At 51.7% G+C, this 19,732-nt stretch overlaps 2 protein-coding genes across 4 annotated transcripts in view; one reads left to right on the top strand and one right to left on the bottom strand.

Annotated features, from left to right (window-relative positions):
• Positions 1–7,277, bottom strand: part of COL5A3 (collagen type V alpha 3 chain) — a 44,696-nt gene extending 37,419 nt beyond the window's left edge. The window contains exons 1-6 of one of the 3 annotated variants that reach the window (XM_044948649.2): positions 7,011–7,277; positions 3,048–3,209; positions 2,775–2,964; positions 2,543–2,699; positions 930–1,034; positions 451–603 (exon numbers count right to left, since the gene is read on the bottom strand). In XM_044948649.2, the coding sequence (XP_044804584.2) occupies positions 451–603; positions 930–1,034; positions 2,543–2,699; positions 2,775–2,964; positions 3,048–3,209; positions 7,011–7,098 (855 nt within the window). In that variant the 5' untranslated portion in view covers positions 7,099–7,277. The remainder of the gene's footprint in view (positions 1–450; positions 604–929; positions 1,035–2,542; positions 2,700–2,774; positions 2,965–3,047; positions 3,210–7,010) is intronic. The other 2 variants (XM_006044430.4, XM_006044431.4) reach the window with 2 other exon arrangements.
• A 1,946-nt stretch (positions 7,278–9,223) lies between these two features.
• Positions 9,224–17,274, top strand: RDH8 (retinol dehydrogenase 8). Its single transcript, XM_006044432.4, has 6 exons — positions 9,224–9,655; positions 12,216–12,377; positions 13,021–13,200; positions 14,190–14,283; positions 14,657–14,840; positions 14,951–17,274. The coding sequence occupies exons 1-6, from the start codon at positions 9,553–9,555 to the stop codon at positions 15,164–15,166; spliced, it is 939 nt and encodes a 312-aa protein (XP_006044494.2). The 5' UTR covers positions 9,224–9,552; the 3' UTR covers positions 15,167–17,274.
• Positions 17,275–19,732: the final 2,458 nt, after the last annotated feature.

Raw genomic sequence — 19,732 nt, 5'->3', positions numbered from 1 at the left:
CCATCTCATCCTCTGCCATCCCCTTCTCCTACTGCCTTCAGTCTTTCCCACCATTAGGGTCTTTTGCAATGAGTCCCCCCGCAGTGAGTGACCCTTCACTGAATAACCCCAACCAGTCAACGCCAAACAATGACGCACCAACAAACCCATCGTTGAACCCAGCTAGTGGCTCTTCTTAAACAGTAGCCCTCACAAGAACCCCACTAATAATAATGTACTCATCTGGTGTGTCCCCTCCCTCCAGCACCCCCACCCCTAGAACTGGAGGTTGGGAGGAAGATATGACAGACCTCCTAAGACAGGATAAGCCCCACCCCCAACAGTGATTGGTCAGCCGAGATAAGTCAAAGGTCAGGGACTGGAGACCAGAGGGGGAGACCCTGGATGAGGCACAAGGATCAGTGGGGATGAGAGGCCAGAAGCAGGGCGGGCAAAGGGCAGACCCCTTACCTGGTTGTCCAGGGAGCCAGGAGGCGGACTCACAGCCACAGTTTCCTTGTTCTTCTTCTTCCTGCCCTTCCCCTTACGACCTCGCCCTTTTTTCTTCCCTTTTCCTTTCCCCTTCCGCCTAGGGGGAGGGGTTTCTGGCTCCCCCTGAGGGACCTGGGGAGAGGATTCCAATCAGATCCAGAGGCCCTGAGTGGAGACTCCATCACTCAGATCACCGGAGGTCATTCTGGCACATGGTCCATTGGTCCTGTGTTTTAAAGCCAGGGCTTGCTCAGCCCTGGGAACTGGGGTCAAGGTCAATACATGATCTGGGGCCAAGGGTCAGTTATGTGACTGGAGGTCAAAGTCATTCATGCCTACGAATGGTTTGAGGGCGGGGGTCACTCAGCCCCATGGACAGGACTCAGAATTCACTTATTCCTGAGACCTGGAGCCAGGGATGTCTGAGCCAGTGACCTCAGGACAAGCCCCATACTCACCGTGGTGACTGTTGGATCCAGGTCATCACAGCCAGGAAGATACCGCTCACATGCCTGGAAGGCAGCCTGGGGATCTGGGCTTATCACCAGCTCCTGAACATCTCCCTGGGGAGAGAGTGGGGGTTGGCGAAGGGGTCCACAGCCTGACCCCAATCCCCATTCCAAGCATCAGGGTCTCGTATTTTTCCACTCAAATCACCACTACTAAGTATAAGGAAGGGATAGCCCCACCACAGCCCCAGAAATCCCTCTGCACCCCAAAACTGAGAGCAGGAAGATTCTATCAGGGTAATGCCAAACCACAAGCCACACCCCAAAACGTCTGTCCCATCAGAGGCACATTTGTTCCTTTTCTCTCGGGCACATGGTGACACCCACTGTGAGTCTGGTGCCCTTCAAGGTACCAGGGACGAGAAGGGAAACAAAAACTTTCCTAGTGGTCTAGTGGTTAAAAATCTGCCAATGCAGGGGACATGGGTTCGATCCCTAGTCCACGAAGATGCCACATGCTGCAGTGAAACTAAATCCATGCATCACAACTACTAAAGCCCACGTGCCCTGGAGCCCATGTTCCCCAACAAGAAAAGCCACCACAAGGGAAAGCCCATGCACTACAACTGGAGAGTAGCCACAGCAGCAACGAAGACCCAGCCCAGTTATAATAGACACTTTTTTCTTTTAGAAAAAGAAAGAAACCGGATAATGAGTTCCCTGGATTTTTATGACACACATGACAATTTTATGACACATTGAAAACACGTCTGTCACCGAGCCTCAGGACACCTTGCCTTGCTGGCAACACATACCATCACAACAGCCAGTGTGGTCACGCATCACAGTCTTATCCTCCCACCATAAGCCAAGTATGTGTGTGCATGCTAAGTCGCTTCAGTCGTGTCCATCTCTTTGTGACCCCATGGGCTATAGTCCGATAAGTTCTTCTGTCCATGGGATTCTCCAAGCAAAGATACTGGAGTGGGTTGCCATTTCCTCCTCCAGGGGATCTTCTCGACCCAGGGGTCAAACCCACGTTTCTTTTGTCTCCTGCATTGTCTCCTGCATTGCCAGGCACCATGCACCATCACAAATGATTGAATCGTGGTTTTACAGTCTCACAGACAGACACCAAAGATGCACTACAACACATGGGCTCCCTTCTCTCAGCTTCCTGGTGCTGAATTGGAGCTGGATAGTTCTCTTCTCCCATTTCTTCTCCAGATTCAGGCTGCAGACAAACCTTCCTTCAGCCCTCTGCCTCAGTTTCCCCATCACTGAAGTGAAGTGAAGTGAAAGTCACTCAGTCATGTCTGATTCTTTGCAATCCCATACACTATACAGTCCATGGAATTCTCCAGGCCAGAATACTAGAGTGGGCAGACTTTTCCCTTCTCCAGTGGATCTTCCTAACCCAGGGACCGAACCCGGGTCTCCCACATTGCAGGCGGATTCTTTACCAGCTGAGTCACAAGGAAAGCCCAAGAATAGAGGAGTGGGTAGCCTATCCCCTCTCCAGTGGATCTTCCTGACCCAGGAATCGAACTGGGATCTCCTGCATTGCAGGCGGATGCTTTACCAACTGAGCTTTCAGGGAAGCCCAATCCCTGAAAGGCTACCTCAAAAGTCTCCTCGCCAAGGTCCTGGGTCCCCAGCACAGTGAGTCCCGCTGTACTGATGAATCGAGGTCCCTGAGCCAACATGGGGAGCTGAGGTTCACAATCAGCCACCAGGGTCACCATCCCACCGTCCACACTGACTGCCACACGGTGCCACCTGCAAGCGCACAGTCTCGGTGGAGGGGTGCTCCTCACTCACCCTCCCGGGATCCCCCACCCTCCCCATATTCACCTGCCATCCGTGAGGTTGACCTGCTGGGGGAGGGGGCTGAAGGAGTCACCTAGGAGGTCCAGAGCTGGCCCCAAGGCCAAGCCGAGCTGCCGGACACCGCCCTCATCATAGATGGACAGAAGGACAGAATGGTTGGCCGGCTGGCCCCGCAGGGTGATCAGGATGGAGAAGTTCTCAGGAAAGTGCCCATCTGGGAGGGCAGAGGGAAGGGGGCAGTTCATGCTGTGACCCCAGCTCCCAGGATGACCCACAGCCCCTCTGGCCCCGACTCACCTTGGAAGAGCTCCTGCGTGGGGACACCAAGTGTGCCAGTCTTGCCCACCCGGAATGCTCGGTCGCCCTCTGGGACCCTCTGGGGGCAGAGGCCGGGTCCCTCAGGGATCCCAGCCTGGCCCCCCCGCATGCCCAGTGCCTTCAGCACATCCACAGGATCTGCTAGAGAAAGAAGGCGGGGTGCGGGGCAGTTAGAACAAGCCCAGGACCCTGTGTGAGCAGCTCCAGTTTGGAGGACTCAGCATCCCCAACTGTGTTTATGCGTTCGGGGAAGGAGCAGGCCTGGGACCCGTGCTCCCCTCACCCCTCCACAGCTGTTCCGGCCTCATCAGCCTGTTGACTCCTGTTTTTTTTCCCTTGGTTTTTGGTGAGAAGAAAAAAAAGCTGACCTAGTTCTGGGATGAATCAAAGCTTCCTGGCCTGAGCCCCAGAGCCAGGCGGTCCCCCTCTCCACACTCCCCCGCACCAGCTCCCTGGGGCTGCTTCCCAGGCCTGAAGCCCCCTTGCCAGGGGAAACCCGCTTAGAGAGGAGGGGCTCTTTCTGTATATTCTTCCCACCTCTTCCCTTGGCTCTGCTCCCTCGGACATCCTCCCTCTGACCACGCTCGTCCATGACTTCCTCTGACAACCTTCACCCATGACTTCCTCCCTCTGACCACCACCTCTCCTGGCTTCTTCCTCTGACCACCATCACCCAGGACTTCCTCTCTTTGACCACTGCCACTTTGGATCTCTTCCCTCTGACCACACTTTATCTGATCCCCACTGATTTCTGGCCATGCCCTCTGACCTTCCTCTGCCTGACCCTGACCGTCTCCTTCTGACTACCCCGGACCTCTTTCCTCTGCCTATCCCAGTCTCTTTCAATCTGTGACCTCCCCATTTCATCACCCTCTCTGACCTTCTCCTCTGACCACCTCTCCCTGATAACCTCCTGACTTCCTCCCTCTGACCCTCTCCCTCTCATCCCAGCAAAGGAAGAGACTGGTCCAGTCAGATCTTAACCCAGGCTGTCCTACCAGCCCCACCCGGTGCAGCCTGGCCAGTGCTAAGTAGAACCACATGGCTGGGCAAGGGTGGGTGGGGTCCTCCCCTGGGCCCAAAGCCCCTGCCTGATCCCCCTCCTCTCAGCAGACTGTCCCACTGACCCCCTGACCCAGCCTCTTGGCAGGAGCCAGATTCTGCCGAATCTGCCATGACCTCACCCCAGGGGCGGCTCGCTGAGCTCACCATTAGGGAGCCAGGGTGAGGGGCCAGACTTGGGAGAGATCGGGGCTCAGATGTGGGCTTCCCATCTCCGCTCCTCCTGGGTCAGATCCCGCGTTCACCAGACTACAGAGCCCTGTTCCAGCCTCAGCTCTCTCTTGCCCCAAATTTCTGCTATTTTTCCTTCTCTCCCCCTCCCCGCCTTCTCCCCATCCCACTTTCTGTGTCCAACTCTGAATCAGTCCCTCTCCCTCTCTCTTTTGCTAACTCACGCTCGCTCTCACTCTCTAGCTCTGTCTCTGCCTCTTGGTACTTCCCTGGTTCTCACATCTGTTTTTCTCTGCGTGCCTCTCTCTATCTCTATGTGTGGATTACTCTCCCATCTCTCTCTCTCTTTCTTTCTCTCTTTCTATCCATACCCACTCCCCCCCCCCAACTCTGCTGCTTCCACCAGCCCCATCTTTAATTGCCTGAATTGCCTGTTCTGTGGCTGGGCTGTCATTAAGAGGTATTTGGGTTACAGCCCCCTGGGGCTAAGATCTGGACTCCCAGGCTCTCCTGACCACAAGGGTCACTCCTGGGTGGAATAATCAGCCCAGCTGCCCTCTCTGCAGGCTGGAGCCCCGGGGAGGGCTGAGATCCATGATTCCACCCAGCATGGCTCTCCCAGGCTCTCCTTTCACCCAAACTCAGAAGGATCTCCCCTCGACCAACTGCTCAATCACATTTTAAAAGCCTTCCCCATCATCTAACCCAAATGTCTCCTACTTCAATCTGTGTTCCTTCTGTCATGGCCTTTCAGAAACTAACTGCCCTTTCTTTTCATAGCTGGCTTGGTGACAAGGAAATACACAAGAGGCATTGAGTTCTGCCTGCAGGACCAGAAGGTGGGGGTCTGTCAAGCACCCAGCTTGCCCTTCTCCCCACAGACTCTCCCCGGTGCTGGTTAGGACCCCAGGGAGATGCTGGGTGGGGTCTAGGATCTGGAGAAAGTCAGGCAGGGATCAGGCTGGGACATGGCTGGGACCCCTCAGATGTGTAGGGGAGCTTATATATGAATGTGCAAATGTGTATACGTGCTATAGTGTATGTGGGTGAGACTGCAGGCATGTGTATCACTGACTGTATATGGTCCAGGGACTAGCTGAGCATGTTCTTTGTGGTGTCTCTATGTCTGTGAGTATTTGGTCTATGATGGAGTGTTTAGGTGCAGTTCTTGGACTTGTTCTGGGGTCCCAGCAGTGAGTCAGAGGTTCTGCAGGTGATTCAGGGAAATCTGTGATTGTTATAGCTCAAACTTGAGCGAGATGCAGGCGTGGGGTTAACTGTGAGCCTGAGGCCAAGTCAGCGAGTGGGTGACTGGTTGAGAATATTTACTGCTTTGTGTGGATGCCAGTGGAAGAACGTGTGAGAGTCTGAAAGTGTAGGCGGGTGACAAAAGCCGAGGCCGTGTGGCGGACGGCTGATGGGGTTGCCTGGGCGTGGGCATCAGGTATTTAACATTCTTGGCGTCCCAGTGGCCTTATATTCGGAATGCGTGCCTGAGATCGCACGACTGTGTGGATGTGTGAGCGTGGGAATGGGGCATAGGCTAATTTGGGATCATCTGCGTGAACAGGGACCTCTCTGAACTGCTGAGAAAGTGAGAAAGTTGGAGGGGCCAGGGTGCTCGGGTGGGGGTGGGCTGCGTCTGAGTTCACCTTAGTGGAGGATTACCGGGAGGGCCTGACTTGGGGTATCTTAGACCAGGGAAGCCCCCTCAGTCACACTTGAAGAACCACGACCTTCCCAAAGCCCGGGGCGCCCCCGACCCAGAACCCTGAGGGGCGGGGCGTGGCGTCCTGCCAGAACCGCACAGCTGGGCTTGCGTCAGCGCTGACTCATCCGTCCGGTGGCCCCCGGGACCCCCTGGGGGGCCCTGAGAAATTCCTCGGGAAAAACACCCGAGGCTTGCTCAGCTTAGGGGAGCAACTTCCACTCCCCCCACCACCCGGCCCACACTCCGCCCCTCCCTTCCCTGAGCCCCGCCCCGTCTCGCCCCTCCCCAGGGCCCTCCCGAGGCCCTGTCCATGGTGCTGATCCCGGCTCTGGGGAGCGCGGGGTGGGGGAGGGGGGCAGGGATGGGGGGGAAAGGAGGTGGGAGCGCGCTAACTGTGCTCAAAGGAGGAAAAGGAAGAATAAGGTGAAGCCATTTGGGGAGCCGCCAAGGGAGCTCTGAATCCCAGGTCAACCCTCTCCCCTACAAGTCCCCACCTACCATCCCCCTTAGAATGATCCTCATGGGCAGTTATTTACCTATGTATCCCCCAAGTCACAACCACAGCCCTCATAGCGTCACCCAGAGACACACAATCACACGCATAACACGCGCGGTTATTCTTAAAAATCAGCCCCACACACAGACACACACTCGCAATACAACTCAATCACAGATTCTCCCAGGAATTATCCCATCGCCCATATCCATACAATCGTCAACTCCCACTACGAGCACACACATAATTTCACTCTAAATGCCTCCAAGCTCATGGCTGCGCACGCACACATACCTATAAATTGCATGCATTCCCATGCACACACCACGAAACAGGGTCACAGGTTTCCATGCCCCCCTAAAACTGTCACACCCGCAAACCGCCCAGAGTCCAACACTAGCGCCCCACGCAACGTGCACACCCGCATTCCCCACTCCGCGGCGTCTTTGGGAGACTCGCTGGACCCTGCACTCCAGGTCCTATTTCCCCTCTCCCAGCTCACCGGCCTGTGTCCGGGGCAGAAGCTGCAGAGAGGCCAGGAGCAGACAGAGGCCGGCCCGCGGCTGGCCCGGGCCCCGGCGACTCCCCATCCCGGCGGGGCCCACACTCAAGGCGGGGGACTAGCCCAGACGGCTGCGGGGCGCGGCGTCTCCTCGGGCTCGGTGCAGTCCCTCCGCGGCCGACTCCACTCGAGATCCGCAGGAGACTGCCCGAGACCCCGCCCTGGCCTCGCCCTGCGCTCCAGCGCCCGGCCAGGCGGAGCTCAAGGGAGGGGGGGCAGCTGACAGCTGGTGTGGGGAATTGGGAAAGTTTGTGCTGAGCGCTGATTGGACGGCTAAGGGTGGAGCCCTGGGCCGGGAGCTGGGCCCTTTTTGCCCCACCCCACAGTAGCGGAGAGTGAAAGAGCCGGCTTAAAACTAAATGTTATTAAAAAAAAAAAAAAAAAAAAAAAAACAACTAAGATCATGGCACTTGGCCCCATGACTGCAGCCATGAAATCAGAAGACGACTGCTTCTTGGCAGGAAAGTAATGACAAACCTAGACAGTGTGGTGGAAAATAGAGACATTACTCTGCCGACAAAGGTCCGTATAGTCAAGGCTGTGGTCTTCCCAGTGGTCAGGTACAGTTGTGAGAGTGGACGGTAAAGAAGGCAGAATGCCAAAGAATTGATGCCTTCGAAAAGTGGTGCTTTAGAAGACTCCTGAAACTCCCCTGGACAAGGAGATCAAACCCATCAAATCTTAGGGAAATCAACCCTAAATACTGGTTGGAAGGACTGATGCTGAAACTGAAGCTCCAGTATCTGATGTGAACAGCCGACTCATTGGAAAAGTCCCTGTTACTGGGGAAGATTGAGGGCAGAAGAAGAGTGCGTCAAAGGATGAGATATCTGAATGCATCACCGATGCAATGGACATGAACTTGGGCAAACTTCAGGAGATGGTGAGGGACAGGGAGGCCTGGTGTACTTCAGTCCATGGGGTCGCAAAGAGTCGGACACAACTGGCCGACTGAACAATAACAGTAGTGGAGGAGGGTCACTCCCACCCAGGCTTAAATTCCAGGGTCCCAGACTTTTTCTCCAAACAGTCTCTGTCGAAGAGCTTAGTCACTTTCAAACCTGCAGCCTCCATCTAGGGCCTGGAATTAGAGGCTAGAGCTTTATACCAGATCCTTTATCTCAGTCAGGTCCCCAAATGGGGTTCCAGCCTGATGCTAAATCCTCACCCACCTGCCTGACCCCACAATAAGGTACCAGCCTCACCCCCTGTCTCCCCTGTGTGCGCTCAGTCATGCCTTACTCTTTGGAGACTTCATGGGCTATGGCCCGCCAGGCTCCTCTGTCCATGGAATTCTCCATGCAAGAATATTGGAGTGGGTTGCCTTTTCCTTCTCCAGGGGATCTTCCTGACCCAGGGTCAAACCTGGGTCTCCTGTATCACAGGCAGATTCTTTGTTGTCTGAGCCACCAGAGAAACCCAAACTCTTAATCTTCAAATAAAGCCCCCCACCTCCATCCTCCTCGCTCTTCTCCCAGACTCAGATCCCAGCGGGATGTCCCAGGCAAAACTCCGAATCCTTACGCATTTCCCTAATTAAATTAGGGAGTCTGGTCCTACCCTCAAGCAGGGCACTGCTGCAGGGACGGGTGGACCCCTGTCATTCCTGGGGTGAGGCAGAACGCTCCCTTCACCCCACTGGGAACCCACCCCCACCCCAGTGTGAGGAGGACCCAGGGGGTCAGGTCAGGCGGAGCTGTCTGTGCAATTGAACAAGCGCAGACAGGCAGGATCTGAGAGAGCTTCCGCAGGGAGGAACCCAAGGGGCGTGTCCCGGGCCCTGAACTGCCCCGCCCCCCATGGGGAAGAGGGAGAAGCCTCCCTCCCGGCCTCTGACTCTTACACAAAGAGACTTTGTGTCCCTGGGGAGGAGGGTGTGGGGACCCATCTGGCGTGAGGGGGAGGGGGGGCCCTGAGTGGGAGGAGGAGAGGGAATCTCCTCAAGTCACTTCTATTCCCTCTTCAGGGACACCCGGAGACCAAGACTTCCCTAGCTGAAGACCCATAAAGTTCCTGCCCTGCCCTGTTTTGTTAGGAAGTTCTTCCTATAGTCTAACCTCATCTTCCATTTCTATGCCTTCTCTCTTTGAAAGGACCCTTCTGGGACCACACTCTCTCCACCAGAGATTCTTTGCCCAGGGTAGAAACAGCAAGAGAACACCCCTGCTCATTCCCCATGCACCCCAACTCCCCCCCAGCCCTGAATAACTTATCATCATAACAAAAGCCCCCAGTTATGAGTGTATTGGGGAGGAGAGGAAATATTTGACAGATAAAAGTAAAGGACTATATTGAAGTTAAGGGATTCTCCCCACCCCGTGGCTGCCTGTGCAAAGTCAGTTTATAATCGAGGGATCCCAGGGTCCCTTCACGCTGCTGGGGATCAGGTGGAGGGTGCTTAGGAGAGAGCAGATGAGCGGATGACAGGTGGTGGGAGTCAGCTGCTGGCCAGTGGAGGTCACGCGTCCAGGGAGGAATCAACATGGCCGATGCACCCCGGACTGTACTCATCTCAGGATGCTCCTCTGGGATCGGCTTGGAGTTGGCACTGCAGCTGGCTCATGACCCCAGGCAGCGCTACCAGGGTAAGGGGCCTGGAGGTGGGGAGGACAGGCCAGGAAAGACAGGAGTGGGCATGGTTTCCCAGGACCCCTCAGCTCTCCCCGAACTATTTCCGCTAGTCCATGCCTTCAGCTGCCTTGGTGAACTTGGAGAGAACCCAGAACACCGAGAGGCCCCCTTCCCACCTCTGCTTGTGAATCATCCCCTATCCAAAGAAAGCTTCTGATGCACCTATTGGGTCTCAGGTTTTAGGTGTGGAAATACAGCTGCAAAAAAAAAAAAAAAAAAAAAGACAAAAATCTGGGGGAGGAGAGGGAAGACAAATACTAAACATAATTTAATTGTATTATATGGCTAGTGCTGATGAGTGGTCAGAAGCAAAATAAAGGAAGCGGGGTGGACGTGTGTGATATTTTTAGAAGGGCTGGCTGGGAAGGACTTTTCTGAGGTTTCACTTACGCATTCCCCTCCCCCACACCTCCCCAGATTACTATTCAGTGATAAGCCTCTTAAGTGACCCTGACCTTGAGGGTTTGGGGAGGGAAGGGCGCTGTACATCTAAAGACTTGGCCTCCTGCCGCTCTAGAGTCAATGGCCCCAATCTGCACCCCACCCAGAACCTCTGACCCAGAGCACACTAGAGTCAAAGGGAGTCAAGCAGCCAAAGGGCCATTACTTAATAGGAGGATGCAAGGGGGAGGACATTGCCCCACTTGGCAAGGCTGCTTCTCCCAGGGCTCTGCTCTCTGTCTTAGAGAGATGCACAACTTTGGCAAAACCCATGGTCAGAGGAGCCTGGCGGGCTACAGTCCATGGGGTTGCAGAGAGTCGGATTTGACTTAGCAACTAAACAACAAGGATAAATTAGGCAAGAAACTTCATTTTGTTGAGACTTGGTGAGTTAATGGGGATAATAACATTATCTATGTGTTCTGATTACTACTGTTAAAAACAGAGCACCCAAAAATGTATGGCATACAACAGCTGTGATCACCTTTCTTGAGAGATTTACAAAGGTTATGAATTTGAAAGAGCTCAGCTGGGCAGTTCAGGCTCAAGGTCAAAGGCTACAACAGAGGAGACTGGAACACGTCAGGGTTGGGCGGACATCTCTCTCCCTTCCAGCCATCTGGGGGCTGCTTCATGGGGTCTTTCTGTCTGGGCTGGCTTGGGCTTCCTCCCAGCATGGTGGCCTCAGGACAGGGCTGCTATAGGGTGGCTAAAGGCTTCAAGAGTAAGTGTTCCAGCAAGCAAGGCAGAAACTGCAACATCTTTTCCATCCTAATCTCCGAAGCCACACAGTGTTACCTTTACCACAGTCTATTGATTCCCAGATAGTCACAGGATTCAAGAATCAGATTTCATGTACTGCTGGGTGAGAAGCTACATTGTAGAAGAGCATGAGCAATAAAAGATGTTGTGGCCATCTTTGGAAAATAAGTCAATGACCTAATCATAGGATTCCTGTGAGGATTAAAGTTAGCACTTATTAAAAAATGTTTAGCATAGTATATGGCACATAGTAGGTATTCAATAAATTGCAATCTATGCTGATGATGTAAATGTGGCTATTCATACTTACATGTGCATATTTGCACATATGTTGACTTTATTTTTTTATTGGAGGATAAGGTGGTGCTAGTTATAAAGAACCCACCTGCCAGTGCAGGAGACGAGAGATACACGGGTTCAAGCCCTGGGTCAGAAAGATCCCCTGGAGCAGGAAATGGTAACCCACTCCAGTATTCTTGCCTGGAGAATCCCATGGACAGAGGAGCCTGGCAGGCTACGGTCCATGGCGTCACAAAGAGCTGGACACGAAGTGACTTAGCACAGCACGGTGGCTTTACAATGTTGTGTTGGTTTCTGCCATACAATGCGAATCAGCCACAATTCTATTATATCCCCTCCTTCCCACTCCCATTCCTCTAGGTCATCACAGAATGGAGGCTGGGCTCCCTGTGTTATACAGCAGCTTCCCACTATCTATTTTACACGTGGTAGTGTATATATGTCAATGCTACGTTCTCAATTCATCCTACCCTCTCCTTCCCCCACTGTGTCCATTCTCTACATCTGTGTCTCCATTCCTTCCCTGCAAATAAGCTTACCAGTACTATTTTTCTAGATTCCATATATATGCGTAATATACAACATTTGTTTTTGTCTTTCTGACTTACTTCACTCCGTATAACAGGCATATGTTGACTTTAGATGTGCGGCATTTCCTTTCTCAAGCCAATCTGTTCTATGTTTATTTTATTGTCTTACCTACTGGTTCTGAATTCCTTGAGGGCATGCACTTTATCTTATTTCATGGGATAGCCTCTGCACCTCGAATAGGGCATAGGGTAGAGTGAACGTAAATAAATGTTTGTTAGATGAATGGATGGATGGATGGAGGTACATATAAATGTCTGTACATAAGTATGCATTTGTGATTGTATGGTGAATGTAGATGTATAAGCCTATGAGTCTCCATTCCTCTGTGACATTCCTCATGCAGTATCACAGGAACATGGAAGTTCACTCATAGGGTAAAGGAACCCCAGTGCTTGCTCCAACTCTGCTCTCTGTTCCCAGTGGTGGCCACCATGAGGGACCTGGGAAAGAAGGGGACACTGGAGGCAGCCGCTGGGGAGGCTCTGGGTCAGACCCTCACCGTGGCCCAGCTGGACGTGTGCAGTGATGAGTCAGTGGCCCAGTGTCTCAGCTGCATCCAGGGAGGGGAAGTGGACGTGCTGGGTGAGTCTGAGCATCCCCTGGGGTCACTTGCCTCCTCCTTGGCCTAAGCAGAGATCCTCAATCACAGCAAGCCCTCTCCAGTGTCTGGGAACCAGCTCTCTTGTTTCACCAGCAACCTCTGACACTGTACGGAAGGGGTAGACCGGTTGGCTAAGAGCCCAGGATACCATTCAGTTTATTAAAGAAACAAAAAATAAATTAAGATCTGGGAATAGGGTGGATTTTTTTTAATGGAACTTCTCACGTATGAAGAAAACCATACGTGGTTGGGGAAATTAATTTGATGAGTCATTGAGGGAAAGGAGCATGATGAAGAAGCAACTCATGGTCCCTAAATGGTCCTCTAAGAAGGGGTGGATGTGGCTCTTTTGATGCAATTTGGGGTCAGAGCTGAATTGCTCATGCATTGAAGGAGAGGCTGTTCCCAGCAGTCCTCTTCCCCACCCAGGGTTAAGAGTCCCCTATAACAAATGTTAAACTGTATCTAAAGATTTTCAAGGCTCCACATTTGTCTGCCCTAGATACCCTGGATTAACCCCAGACCTGGAGTGGGCGGGGAGGACAATTTAGTGAGTGTCCCTGGGAGAGTGACCCTAGAAGGGTTGGGGAACTTCAAAGTAACCCTCACTCCTACCCCACTTAGTGAATAATGCTGGAGTGGGCCTGGTGGGGCCCTTGGAAGGGCTCAGCCTAGCTGCCATGCAGAACGTCTTTGATACCAACTTTTTTGGGGCTGTCCGGCTGGTCAAAGCTGTGCTTCCCAGCATGAAGAGGAGGCGACAGGGCCACATCGTGCTGGTCAGCAGTGTCATGGGGCTGCAGGGTGAGTCCTGAGGATCCAATGCTGGGGATCCTCCCAGTGTCTGACCCTCCCCCAGCTGGAAGGATGGCAACTAGGTTTTAACTCATATTCCCTAAATAGTCCTGCATTGAGAAGAATACTGAACTTCAGGAGGAAGAAGTTCTGGGATAGATTAATTATGTCTACCATGGTACAGGAGTAGACAGGGCTGGTATACATGCTGCCAATGGCCATCCACATCCATTATCAACCCCACTTCTGGAGACCTCCAAAAATCTCTTCCAACCATCCCAAAAAACTGAAAGGAACCATCAGAACTCCTCCAGAGACTCCTTCTTGCCAGACCCCATCAGACCCCAGAGATGTCTAGATCTGGGACTCTGAGGTTCTGCAGGAAAGAGAGTGGTGATTGACTAGAGATGTCTGCTATAGGCCTACTATGGAGGCCACCTACTTGCCATCCTTGTGCCTGGCTCTTTCCTCCTTGAACCTCTCTCAACTTCCTTCCTCTCCCTGGAAATTTCCTTGGAGCTGCCCCTCTCACCAGCAGCCCCCTATGGAATCCACCCTACTTGTAACCCTGACATGGAAAATCTGCATTTACCCAGCTCTCTGGTCCCTCTTCCAGCTACACTCCCTGACTTTGGGGGGACACATTCACTGTTCAATAAAGGGGCCAATAAAGACCCTGGTGAGTGGGGTTGTCCTTGTGGACCCCAGGAATCCCATGACCAAGCGGCCCAAGTGTTTAGAGGATGGAGGGAAATAGGAGAGTTCCTTGGACTAAGGATGGATGGAATACTGCAAGGAAGAGGTGGGACCTGGCACCCCAACTTCATCCTGACCCCACATGGTCCCATAACACACTACCATACACCCACCACATTGGCCCCAGATATCCTCTGATCCCTAAATCCTCTTTGCTCTGTCTCCCAAGACCCCATCCCTCTGGACCCACCAAGCCCACTACCCAGACCCCCAAAGGGCCTGCCTTCCTGCCATCTTCTCAGGTGTCGTGTTCAATGAAGTCTACGCGGCCTCCAAGTTTGCCATGGAGGGGTTCTTCGAAAGTCTGGCTGTCCAGCTGCTACAGTTCAACATCTTGTAAGGCGGGCATTTGGACAGTGATGGGGGGATGGAGGCAGTGGCAGGACAGACAAGGAGAGAGGAGTAGCAGAGGAGATGGATGGGAGCAAGGAGGCATGAAGTAACAATGGGAGACATGGGGAAGTGAGGAGAAAAGAGGGACAGTATTGGAGACTTTCCTGGCAGTCCAGTGGCTAAGACTTCACTTCCAATGCAAGAGGCATGGGCTCAATCCTTGGTCAGGGAACTAAGATCCTACATGTCATGCAGCCACAAAAAAAAAAAAAAAAAAAAAAAAACAGAAAAAGAAAGAGAGAGAGACAGTATTAGACAAAACGGGGTATCTGGCCTCTGGGGGGCACCAGACTCTCTCCCTTCCCCCTTTTCTCAGCATCTCCCTGGTGGAGCCAGGCCCGGTTGTCACAGAATTTGAGGGCAAGCTCCTAGAGCAGGTTTCCACAGCCGAGTTCCCAGGCACCGACCCTGACACCCTGAGCTACTTTCGAGATCTGTACCTCCCAGCCTCCAGGGAGCTCTTTCACAACGTGGGACAGAGCCCACAGGATGTAGCCAAGGTGAGGTGGGGCCCGGAGCCCCAAGACATGGCTCAGGTATGTGAGGGGGCCCCTCCCTACAGAAACCCTGCCCCTCCTTGGGTCCCAGAGCTCAGGACTCCACCCCACAGGTCATCGTCAAGGTCATCGGCTCGGCCAGACCACCCTTGCGCCGACTGACCAACACCCGCTACACTCCACTGATCGCACTCAAGGCCATGGACCCCTCCGGCAGCCTGTATGTGCGAACCTCCCACCGCCTGCTCTTCCGCTGGCCACGCCTCCTCAACCTTGGCCTTCGGTGCCTGGCCTGCAGCTGCTTCCGCACCCCAGTGTGGCCCCGATGAACAGAGCCTCACCCAACCCTCCTCACCCCTGAACAACCAAGCCTCTTTAGTTCACAACCCTCTCTGGATGTACGACCCTTCACTCATTCATTCATTCATTCATTCAACAAACTCTGCCTGACACATTTTTGTGTCTGGGCATTGCTGGAACCCCAGAGAGCACTCAGCCTCCAGGCACAGACCCCTCTGTGGTCAAGGCTAGGAGCAGAGAGAGCAGACCCTGGGATCCTGGCATCCTGGGCTGAGGAGCCCAGATCAGAGAGCTGGAGTTGTGTCTGGGAACGCAAGGAAGGCTTCCTGGAGGAGGGGGCGTTGTCCCTGGACCTTGAAGGATGAAACAGGCTGTCTCAGTCAACCTCTAGACTTCATTATCTTCAGTCTAGGAATTTAGGAATGATCCAAACATTCCCATCCCTCCTGCCCTCCTACACACACACTCAAAGCCGGTTTGACTGAGGGGTTTCCAGACATTCTGGTCACATACTCCATCAGAAGGGCTTCCCAGGTGGTGCTAGTGGTAAAGAACCTGCCTGCCAATGTAGGAGATGTAAAAGATGAGGGTTCGATTCCTAGGTTGGGAAAATCCCCTGGAGGAGGACATGGCAACCCACTCCAATATTATTGCCTGGAGAATCCCCATGGACAGAGGAGCCCGGTGAGCTACAGTCCATAGGGTCACAAAGAATTGCACATGAATGAAGCAACGTAGCGTGCATGCATTCTATCAGTAAAATGTGTCTGCAGACACACCAGCAATGTATGTATATTTTTTTCATAAAATATATATTTGCAGCTAATAGTAATCACTGTAAGTAATAAAGCTCAATTTCTCATGTATAAATAAAAACATTAAAAAGAAATAGGGCCTTTCTCACACCTATTAGCATGACTACATTTTTTTAAATGCCCAGAAAATAGCAAGTGTTTGCAATGATGTAAAGAAATTGGATCCCTGTGCACTGTTGGTGGGCATCCCAGATGGATCAGCAGGTAAAGAATCCACCTGCAATGCAGGAGACACAGGAGACTCAGGTTCAATCCCAGGGTTGGGAAGACCCCCTGGAGAAGGAAACGGCAACCCACTCCAGTATTCTTGCTTGGAAAATCCCATAGACAGAGGAGCCTGGCAAGCTACAGTACATGGGGTCGCAAAGAGTCGGACCTGACCGAGCACTTGGCACGTTAGGTGTTAGACAGGCACTGTTGGTAAGAATGTAAAATGGTGCAGCCCCTATGGAAAGTGGTATGGCAGTTCCTCAAACAGTGAAATGAAATTATCACGACTCAGCAGTTCCATTCCTGGGTATTACCCAAAAGAACTGAAAAGATATTGTACGCCCATGTTCAGCACAGCATTGTCCACAATAGGCAGAAGGAGGAACCAACCCAAATGTCCATCAACAGATGACTGGATAAACAAAGTGTGATCCATCCGTACAATGGAATATTTATTCAGCCTTAAAAAGGAAGGAAATTCTGACACGTGCTAAAACATGGATGAAACTTGAGGACATTCTGCTGAGTGAAAGAAGCCAGACACAAAAGGATAAATACTGTATGATTCCACGTATATGAGGTCCCTAGAGGAGTCAGATTCAAAGAGACAAAGTAGAATGGTGGGTGCCAGGGGCTGGGAAATGGGGGAATGGAGAGTTAGTGGTTAATGGCGATAGCGTTCCAGTTCTGCAAGATGAAGAAAGAGTTCTTGGAGATGGATGGTGGTGGCAGTCACACAGCAATGTGAATGTACTTATCACCAATGAACTGGAGGGGCTTCGCTGGCGGCTCAGTGGTAAAGAATCCACCTGCCAATGTAGAAGACATGGGTTCAATCCCTGATCAGGGAAGATCCCCCACACCGTGGAGCAGCTGAGCCTGTGTGCCACAACTGTTGAGCCTGTGCTCTAGAGCCTGGGAGTCACCATTACTGAAGCCCGAGAGCCCTAGAGCCCATGCTCTACAACAAGAGAAGCCACCGCAACGAGAAGCCCAAGTACTCACAGCTAGAGAGGACTAGCGACTAGACAGCAGTCCTTGCTCACTGCGACTAGAGAAAGGTGGCACACAGCAATGAAGATGCAGCACAGCCAAAAATAAATGAGCAATTTTTTTTTTAATCTAGTCAACTATACACTTAAAAATAGTGAAGAGGGACTTCCCTGGTGGTCCAGTGGTTAAGACCCCATGCTCTCCGTGCAGGGGGTGCAGGTTCGATCCCTGGTCAGGGAACTCAGATCCTGCATGCCTCGGCCAAAAAAAAAAAAAAATAGTAAAGATGACACCTTTTGTATTGTATATACTTTGCCACAATTTAATTTTTTTAAAACCAATAAGGATTCCATCTGAACCCTGAGACAAGTGTCCCCCAAGTTTCTTGGCCCTCCTCTTGAGAATTCGGAAGCAAATGGACTCTGGGTATAAACGCTGATTTTGCCTATCTTTTAGTGGGTGGCCCTGGGCAGGTGACTCCCCTGGTGTCATCTTCTACCAAGCAGGACTAGCAATAAAGTTCTGAAACCAAAGTCCTCTGGACTGTTTCATTTCACTTGGAATACTTGTTGTGGTTTTGGGTTCAATAACCACCTTGGAATGCCAAGCTCCAGGCAAAGTTTTTTAATTAAAGTTTGCTCGGCAGCCTTATGAGATGGAGTCACTCAGAACATCCCCAGTTTCAAGAGACAGGGGGTGGGAGGGGTGGGGAGAGGCAGGAATCTAGTCTGGGGCCATCCAACTCAGTCTATGCTGGTCCTTAGAACCTCTTCCAATAAAAGGGAAACTGAAAGGAAAATCCCAGACCCTCAGAAGAGATCTCTTTGAGTCAGTGCGGGAGCTACTCAATATTTTTTCATATCAGTTCCTCCTTTCTGCTCCCTCTGTACTGGATTTTTGAATCAATGTTGGAATACCTGCAAAATAATATCTAAAAGTAGATAACGGTGATGGTTGCACAAGCTTATGAATCCACCCAAATCCACAGAATTGTGCACTTAAACAGGGCAATGTTTGTGGCACATAAATGATATCTCAATTAAAAAAAAATTTTTTTTTGGCGTCTATCTGCAGAGGACGAGGGTTCGATCCCTGGTCAGGGAACTAAGATCCCAATCATGCTGCACGTGATCCCCACATGCATGTGGGGCTCAGAGAGTAAAGAATCTCCCTGCAATGCAGGAGACCTGGGTTCCATCCCTGGGTTGGGAAGATTCCCCTGGAGAAGGGAATGGCTACCCACTCCAATATTCTTGCCTGGAGAATCCCATAGATAAAGGAGCCTGACAGGCTATAGCCCATAAGATCACAAAGAATTGGACATGACTGGACAACTAACACTTCCATGTTCATCCCCGTAATTTAATTTCACGTGACCTGAATACTGATTTTTAAATTAATTTTTATTGGAATATAGTATTCACCTGTGATGTAGGAGATACAGGTTCAATTTCTAGGTCTGGAAGATCCCCTGGAGAAAGAAACAGCAACCCACTCCAATATTCTTGCCTGGGAAATCCCATGGACAGAGGAGCCTGGCAGCCTACAGTCCAAGGGATCACAAAAGAGTCAGATGCAAATTAGCGACTAAACAACAGCACAGTTGGTTTACAATGTTGTGTTCGTTTTTGCTGTACATCAGGCTGAATCAGTTATACATATACATATTCTTTTTTATTTTTAAATCTTTTTCCATTCTTTTTTAGATTCTGTTTCCATATAGGTTAGTATGGGCTTCCTGTGGCCCAGTGGTGAAGAATCCACCTGCCAAAGCAAGAGACCCAGGTTAGATCCCTGAGTTGGAAAGATCCCCTGGAGATGGAAACGGCAATCTGCTCCAGTATTCTTGCCTGAAAAATTCCAAGGACAGAGGAGCCTGGTGGACTACAGTCCACGGGGTCACAAAACGCTGGACACAGCTGAGCGTCTAAGCACATAGGTCATTACACGGAATTGAGTAGAGTTTCCTATGTCAATTTTTAAATTAAATTAAATTTTAAAAATAATAGGTGAGGGACTTCCCTGGTGGTCCAGTGGTTGAGAATCCTTCTTCCAATGCAGGAGACTCGGGTTTGATCCCTGGTCAGGGAACTAGATCCCTCATGCCACAGCTAAAAGGTCCCATGTGCCACAACTAAGACCAGGTGAAGCCAGATAAAATAAATAGATAAATAAACACTGGGCTTCCCAGGTGGCGCTAGTGGTAAAGAACCCATTTGCCAATGCAGGAGACGTGGGTTTGATCCCTGGGTTGGGAAGATCCCCAGGAGGAGGGCATGGCAAACCACTCCAGTATTCTTGCCTGGAGAATCCCATGCACAGAGGAGCCTGGCAGGCTCCATAGGGTCTCACAGAGTCAGATACGACTGAAGAGAATTAGCAGGCACAGACAAATAAACATTTAAAATAAAATAAAAAAGAGTAGATGAAACACACATGTGCAAAAGGTCTTTCACCAGGAGGCTCATCCAAGGATCAGATCAATCAATTTCCTTCATTGCATTTGGTTCTGCCAGTGGGAGGCATCAGCAGGAGGTCAGGGGGTGGAAGGGGAAAGACCAGGGTGTTTGTCCCTTC

The sequence above is a fragment of the Bubalus bubalis genome, chromosome 9 (assembly GCF_019923935.1).
Source record: "Bubalus bubalis isolate 160015118507 breed Murrah chromosome 9, NDDB_SH_1, whole genome shotgun sequence".
Classification (NCBI taxonomy): Eukaryota; Metazoa; Chordata; class Mammalia; order Artiodactyla; family Bovidae; genus Bubalus; species Bubalus bubalis.
This window is presented reverse-complemented; position numbering and strand designations above follow the sequence as displayed.